The sequence below is a fragment of the Callorhinus ursinus genome, unplaced genomic scaffold (genome assembly GCF_003265705.2).
Source record: "Callorhinus ursinus isolate GAN/ISIS: 27379988/994484 unplaced genomic scaffold, GSC_fseal_2.0 scaffold16, whole genome shotgun sequence".
Classification (NCBI taxonomy): Eukaryota; Metazoa; Chordata; class Mammalia; order Carnivora; family Otariidae; genus Callorhinus; species Callorhinus ursinus.
This window is the reverse complement of record NW_027397078.1, coordinates 32829060-32845451: the sequence shown is the minus strand read 5'-3', so window position 1 is coordinate 32845451 and position 16392 is coordinate 32829060. Positions and strand designations below refer to the sequence as shown.

At 37.2% G+C, this 16392-nt stretch overlaps 1 protein-coding gene across 2 annotated transcripts in view; it reads right to left on the bottom strand.

Annotated features, from left to right (window-relative positions):
- FANCB (FA complementation group B) overlaps window positions 1-16392 on the bottom strand; it is a 74828-nt gene that overhangs the window by 36840 nt on the left and 21596 nt on the right. Inside the window, exons 5-9 of one of the 2 annotated variants that reach the window (XM_025857818.2) lie at window positions 14045-14173; window positions 11618-11784; window positions 10532-10986; window positions 10176-10413; window positions 9342-9660 (exon numbers count right to left, since the gene is read on the bottom strand). In XM_025857818.2, the coding sequence (XP_025713603.2) occupies window positions 9342-9660; window positions 10176-10413; window positions 10532-10986; window positions 11618-11784; window positions 14045-14173 (1308 nt within the window). Of the gene's footprint in view, window positions 1-9142; window positions 9661-10175; window positions 10414-10531; window positions 10987-11617; window positions 11785-14044; window positions 14174-16392 lie in introns of those variants that run through there. The other variant, XM_025857817.2, reaches the window with a different exon arrangement.

The window sequence follows — 16392 nt, the reverse complement described above, 5'->3', positions numbered from 1 at the left end:
TCAAATTGGAGTTAACTATAGTACCTGCCTATAAATACTTAATGATTAAATTATAATTACAGTCGCTGGAAAGAAGTATAGTGTACTACAAAAGTCTATACAGGGGGACTTGACCCGGTCTTGGAGGGTCAGGGGTTTCCATGAAGACATAAATTAAGAACTGAGATTTGAAGGGTGAGCATGAAATGAGGTGAAGGAAGGTAGGATTGGAGAGAGAGCAGCATAGGTAATAGGAAGAGCATGTGCACAGTTTGAGGTAGAAAGCACAATGCCATGCTTGAAGAAATGATGGGATGTCAATGACTAGTGTCCACAGGGACAGAAGTAGAATCCTAACTAAGTGCATGAGGTAGGCTAGATGACACCATATACCTAATATGCCACACAGAGATTCTGATTTTATTCTAAAAGTAATTTGGGAAGCTAGTGAATGAACACTGAAAGAATGGAGAGATGAGTGGTTTTTCTGATCAGATTTGTGCTTTGACAATTGTTTGCTGTTTGGAGAACAGGACTAGAAGGAAGCAAGAATAAAATCCTGGAGACAAGTTGGAAAGCTGCTGAAATAATCCAGGTGAAAAATAATGGTAGCATGGAATAGAGAAGTAGCAATGAAAATGGGGAAAAGAAACTTGATAAAATTAAAAGATTTAGGAGGACAGATTGACCAAATCTTTAACACTAACAACCATCTGCCTTTAATCCTATGCAAACATCTTGCTATTTTTTCATGGCCTTCACAATGACCTACCCTCCTTCCTCCAAAATATCCTTGATTTTTTTAATTTTTAAAATGATTGTAATGGATAATAAGTCTTGTATTAGTTTCCTAGGGCTGCCAAAACAAGATGCCACAAACTGAGTGGCTTAGAACAACAGAATATATTGTTTCACAGTTCTGGAAGTTAGAAGTCTGAAATCAAGAAGCACGCAATGTCATGCTCCCTCTGAAATCTGTAGGAGTCCCTTCTAGCTTCTGGTGGTTCACTGGCAATCTTTGGCATTCCCTGGCTTGTAGTTACACAACTCCAATCTCTGCCTATGTTGTCACATTACATTCTTCCTGTGTCTTCACACCTTATAAGTTATGAACGCCAGTCATATTGGATTAGGGACCCACCCTACTCCAGAATGATCTCATCTCAACTTAACTAATCACATCTGCTATGACTCTATTTCCAAACAAAGTCACATTCTATGGTACCAGGGTGGTGGGGGGAGGGGAGTTAGGACGTCAATGTATCTTTTTGGGAGAACACAATTCAACCTGTAACAAATGCCTATATAAAAACATTTAAGTAGTAGTAAACAGTGAAAAGTCTCCCTGTCATAACCCAGGCCTAAGCCAATCCATACAGGGTATTCAAATGGCCATAGACCATTTCAGGACTGAATGTGTGACTAAGTGTGGGCAATAAGGCATGAGGCAAGATTTTCCTTTGGAAAAGAAGGTTCCTCGCTCTTCTGTAAGCTCTTTCTGGATGGAGTCATGTGCAGAGGTATATCTGGAAGTGTTGCAGCCTTTCTGTACTGTGTGGGGAGCCAACCTTAGAATGAAGATGAGAACATCCTTGATATCCTGCTGAGCGGCTAAATCAAACCGACTCAAGCCTGCATACCACCCACGAGTTATAATAATCAGGACATCTTTTTCACTGGTAAATTTGTTTTGAGTTGGGTATTCTTTCACTATAAGTCCTAATGGATAAAGGGTGCCATTAGGCATTGTACAATCATCATCTTTCCATTGCTTCAGTGTTCAGAGTAATTTTTCACTGTTAGGAATTAAAGAAAAGATATCCTTCCACAATGATTATGGACATTAGGCATGGAAGATAACCTAAATTGGAAAATGTCAAAGAAGAAAGTAAGAGTCTTATGTACCCTTCGGAACACAGATAATGCAAGGCAATACTTCTGTACAGAATTTGTATCAATGGAAGCACAATACCAGCAGAGACGGATTACTTTGTATTTAACCATTCAAAAAAAAGCTCATCAGACTGTGAGAACATATGGATTGACAACAAAACTATACTTTGAAAACTTGAATTTTCCCCAACATACAAGCCTTGACTTTGACAATACCATAGAGTGGCTTATCACCCTTGATTATGAGTGGAGTCCGTGAATCAGCAGCATCAACATCATCTGTGAGCTTGTTAGACCTGCGCGGTCTCAGGCCCCACCCTAGACCTGCTGAATCAGAATGGAGAATTGAACAAGATCCCCAGGTGATTTATATGTACATTAAAGCTTGAGAAACAATGGGATATTACATTGTTAAGAGAAAGATGCACTGACAAAGAAAAATCTGTGAAGCTGTGCCCCCTGAAATGGTCAAGTTAATTTGCTGCTTCTAGTAAAGTGGTAGCTCTCAACCTTGGATGCACATCAAAATCACCTGGAGCTTTGAAACCTTTGCCAAGGCCCAAGGCAGAACCTAGAACAACTGGATCAGAATCTCCCAGGTGGAGCATAGGATCAGCAAATTGCTCTATGAAGTCCTCAGGTGATTCCTATGTATAATCACTGCTGAGAATTATTAGTGTAGAGCAAGGGCAGGGGAGAGGAGGAGGGAGAATTAATGTTTAATGGGTACAGAGTTTCAGTTTTGCAATACCAAAAAGTTCTAGAGATCTGTTGTGCAACAATGTGCATATACTTAACACTACTGAACTGTACGATTAAAAATGATTAAGATGGTAAATTTAATGTTATTGTTTACTGCAATAAAATAAAATCATTCAGATAATCAATTGAAGGAAATTATTTGCTTTAACATACATGGATATGTTATTTTAATTTTCAGAACAAATTTGTTTTGTTCTTTTTGTTTCTAAAAGGGTTTTGGAGGGGTGCCTGGGTGGCTCAGTCAGTTAAGCATCCAAATCTTGATTTTAGTGAGGGTCATGATCTTGGGGTTGTGGGATCGAGTCCTGCATGGGGCTCTGCACTCAGCAGGGAGTCTCCTTGAGATTCTCTCTCCCTCTCCCTCTCCCCCTTCCACCCCCACCCCACTAGCACTCGCTCTCTCTCTCTCATTCAAATAAATAAATAAATATTTAAAAAAATAAAAATAAAAAAATAAGAGGGTTTTGGATATAATTATTTTATGGGCTCACCAATATAATAAAGCCAATTTTTCAATCAATAAGTATTTCAAAACTGCATGATTTAAGTATTTTAGACCCCTTTTTACTGAACCAAGTACTCTGGTTTGAACTTCTTTGTGTATACATTTCTCTCTGTACCTTTCTTTATGGGGCATGAACAGGTCTGGCAGATGATCCCTGATACAGGCAAAATTCTGTTATAACACCACTTTAAGCCACAGCTACCTCCAACATGAATACCCTTAGCTTTTATCAGATTCCCAAAAAGTCCTGTTCCCCCAAATTAAGAACTCTTGCTCTCAGACGGTGCCCCTAATGGGCACAGTGTCCTATAAGGGTATTCCTATGGAACCCCAGGTATACTTGTATGAATTATCTCAGTGTAACATGCAACTCTGTGTCACTGTCTCTCCAATTAAGACTGCAAGCTCTTTAAAACCTAAGAAGGTATTGTATTCATCTTTATATCCCCAGCACCTGCTTATACATCTGGGCATGACAATGTCTTCAATAAAATGTCAATAAACACATGACTGAATGAAAATCTCCATATCCCCTTCCACTTCATACACCACTGATATTTTGAAAGAGGCGAAATATTTTCTAATTGGCACATCAGTTAAAAAAGAAAACAATTCCACTGCTTTCCTTCTCAAGTGATGCAGTACCCACATGGAATATACATCTAAGTTTTCTAGGCTGGAGAGCTTACAACTTTTCCTGGAATTCCATTCTCCACCAGTGATTCCCTGCCAACAACAAACATTTCAGAAATTTTAAGACCTCCTAGAGATATCTCAAAGAGAAGGTACTTAAGGGTTATTTAAAGAACTGACACTTGAATTTAAGAAACCCCCAAATATGACTGAGCAATGGTAAATTGCAATATTTCTGGAAAGTGATGGTTCTAACAAAGACAACTGAAAGGAAATAGGGAAGAGAGACTCAGGTATTAGATATAGTTGGAGGGCACCAGTCAAAAGATAAAACTCAGCAGGGGCCATCAATTAACTCTAAGAACTTGTCCATCACAGGACTGATGATAACATGGACTGCATTTTCCCTGATATTTCAATTATATGAACAAATTTATATCTTTGTTGAATTGTACATCTCTTTTACTTTTTCCTCAGAGATAATTTCAATGTGATCTTCTAATCTTTTTTTTTTAACAATAGGTGCATTTTGTTAACATAAAACTGTCAGAGGACATGGCACTGTTTTATTACAAACTGACTTTATAAGCCAAATGGCTTTATAATTATTTTTCCTACTATTTATAGTTCCAGGCTAATTCTCTCCCCTTCCAGGTAGCCACCAGCTACAGGAAACACCAGACCATCTGCACACCAAATCCCACCTCCCCTTCTCTGGCCCAACACATGTACTACATGATCACTTTCTCTGACAATTTTGCAGATTATCAAGAATACATTTATTTGGTCCTGGCTCCTTTCAGATGCTGCTGCCTGCCCCCACTCCCAGTGTTTTTACTACATTTACCGGAATCTTTTGAGTGTGAGAGCATAGTTTCCTATTTGAATAACTTATAAGAGGATTTTATTATTGCACTGACATAACCAAATTACTTAGTAATTCTAAACCTTAAAGCATCTCCTCAGGCTTACAAAAACTACACTAAAAATTCCCACCATAGTTTTTTTTTAAATGAGGTTAGAATGAATGAAGTTAGAAAAGGTTATCTTTTGTTCCCTAGTATATACTAAAAGGTAACCATTCATGTTCTAGTACATTTATTTGTTACCTTTGAAAAAGCTACAAGCTCTAAATTAATAACGCTGTGCATCTCTTTTGATATAGCAGTACTACTCTATTTCCAAAACAGTCCCATAATATCAAATCTGTTTTTCCTAGCACAAAGACTCTTAGAAAGTCAAAATTGATAGAGACTTCTTTCTCTTCCTACTGGAGAGGATACAGCTAGGGTTATAAACACAATAGATATAGTCCTTACATGTATAATCTTACCTTCGTGTCAACTCTAATTCAATTAAAAGTTTTTCACAAATTAAAAATAAAAAGCAAAATTTGATTAAAAAATAAAACAGGAAACATAGAGAAAGGTTAAATAATCTGACACAAATCTCTAACCCACTGAGGAAGGCATCATTGAGCAAGTGGCCTGGTGTAATACCAGAGGGAAACTAAGCTAAGGAACAGAGAAAAGATAAAGAATTTTTTAAACATTAAAATTTATCTCAGATATAAACTACTATCAGGTACAAACTAAATTGATTTTAAACTAAAAAAAAAAAAAAATCAAAAACAAAACCCAGAAAGACCAGGGAGCCACTGCCCAGAAAGGAAAGGTGCATGAGGGGCAAGGAGTAGGTAGCTCTTCCGCACTCTTCTTTCAGCGAGCACAAGCATCCTGTTTCCGCAGTAAACTGTTCCTGTCCTGGGAGGTCCACAGGTCCAACAGTCAGTTCTGCTCTCTGGAATTCTTTTTCCCCATGTCTAGCAGTGAGGAATGTTTTTAGGCGCAATTAACCAAAATCTTGATTTCGGTTAGAAGGAATTTTTTTTTCTGAAGTAAGAAAGTAGTCCCAGGAAAGGGTGGGATTTAGGTTTGATTCAGCGGCACAATAAAACAATTTTGCAGGCTGTAATGTCAGATTCATTCTAATGCCGAATTTCCCGTGATTTTTAAATTAGGGCCACCCACTTCCAGCAGGACAGAAGAGCCTCGTCATCACCAAAACTCCGAGTTGTTTTAGGCCCTCAGTCCAATTAGGCCCAATTTAGGTTTTGTGCTCATCCCAGGCCCATACCAGCTTCCAGGCAAATGTCTTACATTAACTGGCTTAGACTATTCAGGACTAAGCTCTGGAACTGGGGATAGGGTCTACTTTCCCAATCACATGAGCTGTAGAAAGAAGTTTCCTGACCAAAATGAGAGTTCTGGTACAAGAAAAGGAAGAAATCAATGTGGAAAAGGCAATCAACAGGGTGCATCACACTCTTTTCCGACTCCTGACTGAACGGATGATCTAGTGATAAATGTTTTAGCTGATGGCATGTTTTACTGGCCCATAACACTGCTTGTACTATTGGGGTAAGTGACTGCTGCTGTGAGGACATGGGTAATTAAAGATAAAGTTTAAAGATGCTAAATAATTTTCCTAGCTGAACTCAGGACCATTATGTTGGCCTCAGTTATGCACAGAAAAAAGGGGAACAGTGAGGGCAGAGAAGGTTTCTGCCTTTCTGCCCTTACGACCGACCACTCACTATCTGACAGTGCCTGCTATCCTACTGAATAAAAAGGCAAGACAGGATTATTGAAATAAGATCCCAGAAAGGGGCCAGACCAACGGCACAGTGAAGATACTCAACAGTAGGATTCTTATAGGAGAGGGCGATTTTGCTGAGGCAGAAAGCAATTCAAGTAACAGATCCAGGCAACTCAAAAAGGGAAAACAGAACGAACCAAAGGATTCAATTAAGTACACAGTTTATGGATCAGCATTCTTTCCACTACACCATACTGGCTTTGGCATTAGAAGCCTGACTTTCTCCAGATGGGGTTACCTAAGAAATAGTTTTCACTCTCAAATTCTTAGAATGGAAAATAATGTTTCCACAAGTTTGAATATAAGGAAGAGAAAGGATACCTCTCAATATCTGGTACTGTCCAAGTTTTAGGCAAGAGAGAGAAAGCATTACATAGGTTTCTAGCTTGGACAGTCGACGTTTTTGCCTTTATTGGGAAGAGCAGGCAGAGAAGTAAGTTAATTAGATCTTTTCTAAGACTGGGAAAAAACTGAGCATTCAATTTTATATGGTATAAAGAGATGTGATCAGGACAATAAAAGATTCACTTATGTATTATTAGAATTCTAAAAGGATCTGCTCATTTTGAACATCTTTGTAACAAGGGTATATAGCATTAACTTGCTTAGATGCACCCCCTTAATTTGGTCTGACATTTTGTTCATACTGGGGACAATACTAATAATTACACTTTAGGGGTTGCTGGAAGGATGTAACCACACATATGTATGGACATGGATATTTGCTTGTATGTGTTTTTCAAGCTTACTGTTTGGCATATAGTTGGCAATCAATAAATATTACATTTCTTCCCCCTCCCTCAACCTAGTCACCAAACTGAATAACATCATCCTAAGCTGGCTTGCATGCATTCCCTAGTTAAGGGATCAGGAGGACAACAAAAAGTTTTGTGTCTGAAAACTGTGGTGTGCTCTGTTCTAAAACAAGACTCATTTTCACTTCAGTGTGGATTTGGGAGAAGCATGTTTTTGAGGGGAACTTCAGATTCATGACCAGGACAGTGGTCAGAGGAATGTGCTTATGGGTACACGCAAACACTACTGAATCATGAGAGAGTGGCAAGGGCATCATTCCCTCAAACCTCAGCTGTTCTTATTTGTAGTAGGTAGGAAAAATATACTGGAGTACAAAACTCACTTGCAAAGAGGTTATTTGATGTATATAGATGAATATATTTTGGTTGCTTTTATAGATAAAAAAGAAGCAACATGCTTTTTTTGTATTATCCTAACTCTCCTACAGATAAACTATTATAATTAAATTCTGTTTACTTTTTGACAGCCTCCATTTTTCAACTTAGTTCCTACATTTTATACATGGTTTTTCTTTCAGAACATGTCACGGGCAGTTTCAATGTACCTATTGACACATACTGCTTCCAGATCTCCATAATTAATCCTGAAATTATACCATTTCCATTTCCAGAAAGTCTGAAATCTTTTCTACCGACATTTCAAAGAAATAGAGCTGTAAGGTTCTATCTCCATTTGTAATGGATTACAAAAACAAGAGGTAGCATATTATATGGACAATCATAAAAAGAAAATAATAACCTGTATTTTCTAAACCCCATCTGCAACACCAGATCATTAAGCACGAGCATTTTGAAGGCATGGCGGGAATTAGCACTTCAGATCTGCAAGCATGAATTGCCACTTTTTATAATCATCTGTTTCTTTCAACTCAGATCAAAACTTCCAACTCACTTAAGGATTTTAGAGTAAAAAGAATCAGAAACATTCCATTTGGCCCATATCCTTTTGTGTCTTCTCCTCTCCTGACACTCTCTTATTACTGCAGCATTCTTATTTTTCCAAAAAGAATAGGTTAAATTTTTACCCCTTTGAAATGTCTCGTTGGACCCCTTAAAAATCACTTTTTAACTGTTAAGTGAATTTCCCTTATTTTTAAATTTCTCAGTCTCTAAGGAGCATCATATTCTTTAAGTTACTTTAGTTAGAATTCTATATTTTAGTTTTGCCCAGAGTTGGAATGACAAATGGCTTAAAGGCATTTTCAATTTTTTTCAAATAGTGGCCTATGCGGTATGCTTAGCTTTTTTGAAAGAAATAGGCTTTTCAGAGAAATGCCCTAAAATTTTCATATTCCTATAGACTTACACAATTTCAGAGAAGCTCTCTAATAAAATTTAAATTAACAAGGGGTTCAAAGATTTTCATTTTAATGGTCTCACCCAGACACTCTGTGATTTCAATTTCCACAGGAGCTTGATGTTTACAGAAACTTGTGAATCCTAATAACCTTGTTTATCTGTTTGAAGGTAATTTTTATATGCTAGGTTTTACTAAACAGGATACAATAAAAGGACTATTTAAGTTTTTTGAAGATTTAGATCAAAATACTGTTAGATCACTTCTGCCTTCACTTAAGTGGTAACTCTAAGGCAGGATTTCTCAACCCTGGCACTACTGACATTTTGGGCAGGATCATTCTTTGCTGTGGGAGCTGTCCTGTGCACAGTAGAATGTTTAGCAGCATCCCTGGTCTCCACCCACTAGATGTGAATAGCACCCCGACCTCACCCTCCCCAACCCCAATTACTTCTCACAATGCCCCAAAAAATGTCTCCAGACAGCAGCAAATGCCCCTGGGTGGGGGGTGGGCGCAGAAGGAAGCATGCCCCGGTTGAGAACTGCTGTGCTAAGGCATGCTATTTCGTGCATCAATACACACAATTCTACAAGCCTCAATCTTTATTTTTGCAAAGGAAGCATATAATGTAAAATGAAAACAAATCTGGAACCAAAATGTCCTGACAGAGAAAACATGCTAAAATAAATCAAATTAAGATTATAATTATAAACCAGCCAGTTTCTGGGCAGCAAGGTCTGATCTCAGCTGAACCTCAGCTAATTTCAAAGTCATTTCTCTATAAAGGGTACCACTCACTTTTAGGTCCGTCCCCAATGTTTGCTTCTTTTCTCTCTGAAGTTCTTTTCTGTAGGGATGGATGTTTTCCTCTCTGTCTGATAAAGCCGCCACACCACTACTCTTTTCTTTGCTTGCTTCACAACTTTGCACCAAGTTGTTTTCAACTTTAACTAAGGCAGAAGAAAGAGAACCAAGGATAACCAGTTCCTTCTCCAAAGTTAACGCCAAACGACTCATTAGGAAATTGACACTTCCAAATTTTAGATTTTTGAAGAAACAGTTTATAGGGAGATTTCTGATGAGATTATGAAGGCACTGGAACAAAACTGTTTGATTCCTAGAATAAAAAAACAAACATAACATTATAAAACTTGGGACAGCAAAAAGCAGTTGTATACAACTTACTGCAGTAATTAATACTCACTTATAAATCCTCTCATGATGAATAGAACCAATAATGCATGCATGTGATCTTTGATATCATTCAGACTGTAGCAATCAAATATATTCTATGCCAAGTCAGTTAATGTTCAGCACTTGCTTCATGATTAATTTTTTCTCTGAGTAATAAGATTAATATTATATTTTTTAAAATGTCATTGCAGTAAAAAAGTAAGTAGAAATCTTAAAATAACTATTAGGCCCTAATCAACCAAAGAAAAAAAGCCAAAAACAAACATCAAGTTAAAACAGCTCTAGTTTCCACATGAGGCCACCTGTCCACTGAGGCTATCCCAGGCAATGACCTGGACATGTACCACAATGACACAGATCTCTACTGTGGAGATGGCTCTTGGACCACACACATATGCACTAACTTCTCTGGACATATTCCAATTTGATATGCACTACCTGGAATAGACTATTAAAATCCCTTCAAATGGTGTTTTTTGTTTCCACTTGAAGAGTGTCCCATAGAAACTTCCTGGCATTTTGCAAAAGCAAATTTCTGGAAATTCTTTGATTTCTTCACACTTCATGTGTTCTAGGAGCCACGTCTTCATTGAAGCCAGAGAATAGCTGGGTGATGTGATTTGAAAACAAGTTTTGTTAAACGCTGTGAGAAGTGCAAACAGATCTTCCATGTGTTCTACAAGAAAAACATGTCACAAGCTCTGTCATTAAACTGCCCATTATCAAGTAAAAAGAGTTCTTGAAATTTTCTAATTCAATTAGGTATATGATTAAAAAGTACCAACAAAAATTACCTATAGGTTTCCTCTTTGGAAACATCAGCAGGTATTGCCTCCTTGAAAGGTCTTCTAGACTTAAAAAAAGTCTGCCACACTGAATATAATGATCTTCAGAAGAGTTACCATTTTCCTTCTCCCTAATTTGTAGCAGCACAGTGCAAGAAAAATTACTGAGCGCTAAAAGTGGTGAAAGAGATGTCACAGCAGTAATGACCTGTACATACTCTTTCTCAGGTGACTGTTCACAAACAAGGCTTTCTTCTTCCTTTTCCTCTTCCTCTCCCTCTTCCTCACTATCAACAGTCAACTTGATCCTTTTTGCCTCTGATCTTATTTCACATGGCACTGAGCATGGTGCTGGGAAAAAATCCCTAGTCAACTTGATAACCCTATTTTGACACTTAAGAAGCCGACAGCTGGAGCTATGAGCTTGATCCAGTAACAGTGATAAAGTCACATGATTCAGGGACCTGTAAAAAATCCAGAGTTGAGTTGAGTCTAAAAGCTCATTCTTTAAAATCAAAGAGATGATTAAATGCTACACAAACAATAAAAAATTTCTCTCTTTTCCTAGGAAACGTCATTTCAAACGCAAAGTATATCAGAAAATCAAGTAATAAACCAAACACATTTTAAAGATCCTGTAATAGCACTTTTCTCGAAACAGGAAAGCAAACACATTGTAAATATGTTGAACTGCAGGAAAATAATTTTCTTGAGAGAAAGGAATGGTAAAATAATGCTGGATTTTACTTTTGAGGTAGGTTCCCCCCCTTCTTTTTAAACAAGAAAAAAATACTCATTTTTTAAAGAGTTTATTTTGGCAATAGTTTAGAATGCAAATAACTCTAAAGTAAAAACTCTATTTTATACTCCCCTAAATAACCTGAATAAAATCTGCTTTTTAATACAGAACATTGTTTATCCCTCAGCAATGATACTGTCTGGGATATGATATTGTGAAAATTAATTTCACCTGTTTCTATTTACATTTTTAATATGGCTAATTAGAACATTTAAAATTGCTTATGTGGCTTACATTATATTTCTGTGGGACAGTGCTAGTCTAGACCATCAAGATAATGTTATCATGATACGTACAGCTTCAAAGAAGATGTGGTTTTCGCTCCAACAACCAAGCTGTCATCTATTACCTGATACCATATCTTCTCTACTAGCCGTTCTGAATCTTGAAAATTGTCTGGTATCTTTTCATCAAAGGTACAGACAGGATTTTCTTCTTTACCACAAAGAGTAAAAAGATGTGCCTTATAGAAAAACATGTTAAATAACTGATTACCAAAAAACACTACCAAATGTGGCGAAACTACAAAAATAATGTAAGTCAGCTTTTAGTCAGGCCTTATAGCTTACATATCTTAAATTGTCACCTATAATATTTTACATTGCAGATTATATATAAATCACTAAAACAAAATTTATAGAACTTATATGTAATTAACTATCTATTCAGATCAAGAAGCATGGCCTGATTGGAAACAAGATGAGGTACCCAACACAGAGCCAGCAGACATAAACTTGGAATCCATTTTGAAAGAATTCTGACAGTATGTGTCCCAGGCATGCTGAAAACAATCCATTCATTATTAAAGTGGCTTGTACTAAACCTATAACTGTAAAATTTTGTACAAATAAAACTGATTATCTTTGGACTGCTGATCAATTATGGCCAAAATTGTATTCTTAAAGTCCAGGCCATACTCATTCATTTCCACACACATATGGATTTATAATAACAATAGAAATGGTGGGAGGAGTAATAATCATAATAATTCACAACACTTCCTGAATGCTTACTATGTGTCAGGCACTGTTCTTAATGTCGCTCATGATTTAATTTGCTTACCCTTCACACAAAAAAAACCCTAGTACCCTAGGTCGGTAGTATTATCTACACTTTCCAGATAAGGAGAACAAGACACACGGAAGCTAAGTACCTTGCCCAAAGTCACCCAGTTAGCAAGTGGCAGAGCTGGGATTTGAACCACAGCAAACTGGTTCTAGAGCCCATGCTCTATCTTAACAACTACTCTATCCTGCCCTTTTATGTGGGCAGTAATTACTGAAAAAAGATATGGGCATTTACATTCTAGTGGACTAAACAACTTCCTAGGAATCTGATGCTTCTGCCAGTAGCTGCAAGCTTTGAGACAGGCCATTCATTCGAAACCTGGGGTAATTTTTGCTACCTGTCAGAATTGTTTTTAAAATTAATCACATAAACAGCCCCAAATGCTGCCTTGCACACAGTAGTTTCAGTGCAGTCACTTTTAAACATTTCTTTCCCTTTTCTAATATTGGCAAAATCAGGGTGTCTGGGTGGCTTAGTCAGTTCAGCATCCAGCTCATGATTTTGGCTTAGGTCATGATCTCAGGGATGTGAGATCAAGCCCCGCGCTGGGCTCTGTGCTGGTCATGGAGTCTGCTTAAGATTCTCTCTCTCCCACTACTTCTGCCCTTCCTCTCTCTCTCCTGCTCTAAAATAATAATAATAATAATAATATTGGCAAAATACTTGGGGTGAGGTGGTGAAGGGAAATGCGGAGACTTTTAAAAATGACCTTCATGAGCTTTCCCAAGAGATTGGAATTGTAATTCAGAAATGCAACATGATGTGCTTTTCTTATGATTCTCACATTAATGGAATCATATTTTGGACCCAAGTCCTCACATTGCTAAGACTGAAATACAGACACAAGGCATAGACTGCTATGAGAATGGTCAATCTAGAAGAAAATCAGAGCTAGGCACTAAGGTGACTTGAGTGAAAAAAAACTTACTGGATTGTTTCTCTATGCTAGCTTTTCTTGATTTATTTGTAACTTTGCTATGTTGTCTTTGTATGTAATTAATGTGCATAAATACTATTTTTTATGAAGTCAGGGAGTTTTTGCTAACTTTCTACATTACTGTACTGACATAAGCAACTGCAAGGTACCTAAAGAGGTTCTTATGCTGGTCAACCACAAGGAAAATGAGAGTAAAATTATAAAAGGCAGATATAAACACTAAAAAAGCATAGCAATTTAGGGGCATTAACCAGAGGAATAAATACCCTTAGAAATGAATTTGCAACAGACAAAAAGAACAATTATAATACTGATGAAATTACATATTCATTAATGAAAGGTTGAATAATATGCTGCATATTCTGTTTAAGGAGTCAGAAAGTACATAATTCACTTAGGGGTAATTTCTATGCAAATCATACAAATAAAAAAGTTTAATAGTTAAATCTTTTGAACAAGAGGACTTGTTCCCCAAGGTTCCTGATTTCTGAGATTTTAATATCCTACAGAATAATTTGCAAATTGTTAAAATATTGGCTCCTTAATCAAGTATTTTCAAGTCATGAAAGTCCAGCATTATAACCCTTGCTACTTTGCTTCTTGGATCCATTGAATGGCATTTTCTAATATATCCAAATATTCCAATTTAAGTAATGCTTCAATAGCTTGTAGATTTTCAATTCATAAAATGATAAAATGGTCACATGATTAATTTTACCTTCTCTGCACTTGATGTACTATCATCTTTCCCTTGAACCAGGTTTATTAAAGTTTTGTAAGATTTTGAAATAATTTTTTCCTTAAGCAAGAGATGCTGCCGCAATTCCTGAATAGAAGCCAAATGAACCTGTAAAATAGAAAGAAAAACCACTGCCAGAGACATTTCAAATGAAATCTCATGATACCGTTAATTCAGAAAGTACTTTCTCCAAATTTGCTTATTAATTCATTTTTCTGTAGAAAAGCAGAGAATACTTCTCAGAGCAAAACTATTTTCTTCACAAGTTTTAAGTAATTTTAAAGGAAACGAACACAGCAAGTAACTGCAATAGAGTTTATGTACCCAACTGCAAGAATGCCAATGTATTAGCATGCATTTCCCCACTGAATTAAGCAATCAATCGATACAAATATGGATGTCTAATCAATATGAATAAAAATCAAGGGCTACCAACACTTCTACTCCCACAGGTAAACTATTTTTCTTGTTGTTGAAATAATTTCTGCTTCAAAAAGCAAAGACATTGTTATGAGTAGAAATTGTCACTTTTAATTTGATACTATTTGAAATCCTGTTCATATAACATCTATAGCAAATTTTAAAGATAACACATAACCCCCAAACTGCCACAAGTTTATTTTTGTGCTAATAAACTCAGTGCTAAGGTGGGCTCTTAACTACAGGAAACAAACAAAATTTGGCTCTGAGCTGGGCAGGGAGCAATCCATTCCTTTTATTATAGCAGATAAACAGATTTCACTACCAAGGATGAAACATTCATGAAATGTATTTTGCTACTGAAAATATAAAGTCGTATCACTGAACTGGTAGAAGTGGTTTCATTTCAGATGGCTGAGACTGTTTAAGTATTAATCCAGTTTTTAATCTAACATGTTTTTCTAGATTGAAAACATAAAACGCATCCTGTTTTATAATCCCTTTCTTTCAAATTACAGTGTAAGTCAGGTAAATTCCTTTAACTTATTGGTGTACAGAATCTGGAAAGTGAAGACTGAATTATATCTTACCTCACTGCACAAAATATGTAAAGTGCCTAGCTAATATTTTAAAACTTAATCTGTTGACCTATTTCTGTGGGCTCCACATTATTCACACTCATTCGCTGAGTAATTTGTGACTTAGGGAAAGGGAGCTGTACACATCAGAGTGGGGGAGCCAAATCGGAGAAGGCTGAGGGGCAAGGAGTAGAAGAGAGGAATATGTGGGCAGACTGACAATGAAGGCACTCTCAAAAATTATCTGTGTTCTCTCTTCCCTACTCTCCTCAAAACGCCCCCCGCCCCACTCCAGGACTAAATGGTGAATCACTAGACTACTTAAATATTCTATGTTGTGAAGTTTTGCTATAAAACTATAAAAATAACCATATGATAAAACATTCAAACGGCATAAAAATACTTCTCAACTTCTCTTTCTAGACCCTCAATTCCATTTGCATAGCCAACAGATCGTTTACCTTTCCAGAACTTTTCGATGTGTATGTTAAGGAATGCTTTCTTTCTCCTCACTACAAACAAGCAAAGAAAATATAACCCAAACCAAATACAGGAGCATACTGTACTGCAGAACACCAAACCTTGCTTTTTGGTCTTTTTATTGTGATCTCTCTCATACATGCAGAAAAGGGCATAATACAAAAAACAGTTTACAAACTAATAATGAAGTCAGCACCCAAGGAACCATATGCAGTCAGCTGCCCATGGGCACTGCCCAGTCATGAACTTCTCTTTTTCCAATAGAGGCAACACTACCCTGGCCTTTTAAGGTAACTTCCTTGTCTTCATAATTTTACCATCACTGTTATCTCCTAAAGAATATTTTTAGTTTTTTGTGTTTTGCTTTTGAACCTTTTATGAATGGAGTCATTCTGTTTGTGCTAGGTTTTTAGAGTCATCCCATTCGTCGCCAGGAGCTATAGTCTGTGACTTTCACGGCTCTGTAGTATTCCATCCTATGACCATAGCAGCTCGCTTCTCCCTTCTCCTGCTGATGGACATCTGCGTTATGTCCAGGCATGCACGGACTATTACAAACAGTGCTGCTGTGAACATTCCTGTACATGTGCACAAGTTTCTCCAAGGTCCTGGTCTCCCCATTTCCCCTCCAACTGGTTCTCTTCCAACCAGGTGGAAAACAAATTCCATAGGGGAAAGAACGGTGAGATAGACATTGGTTCTAGCTCTGCCTGTCCTTAACCTTTCTGGCTATTTGTTTCCTCACATGTAAAATGGGGGAGGAGGGGTAGACTTGTTAATCTCCAAAAGACCTTCCAGGGGATGCTGGGTGGCTCAGTTGGTAAGCGTCTGCCTTCAGCTTGAGTCATG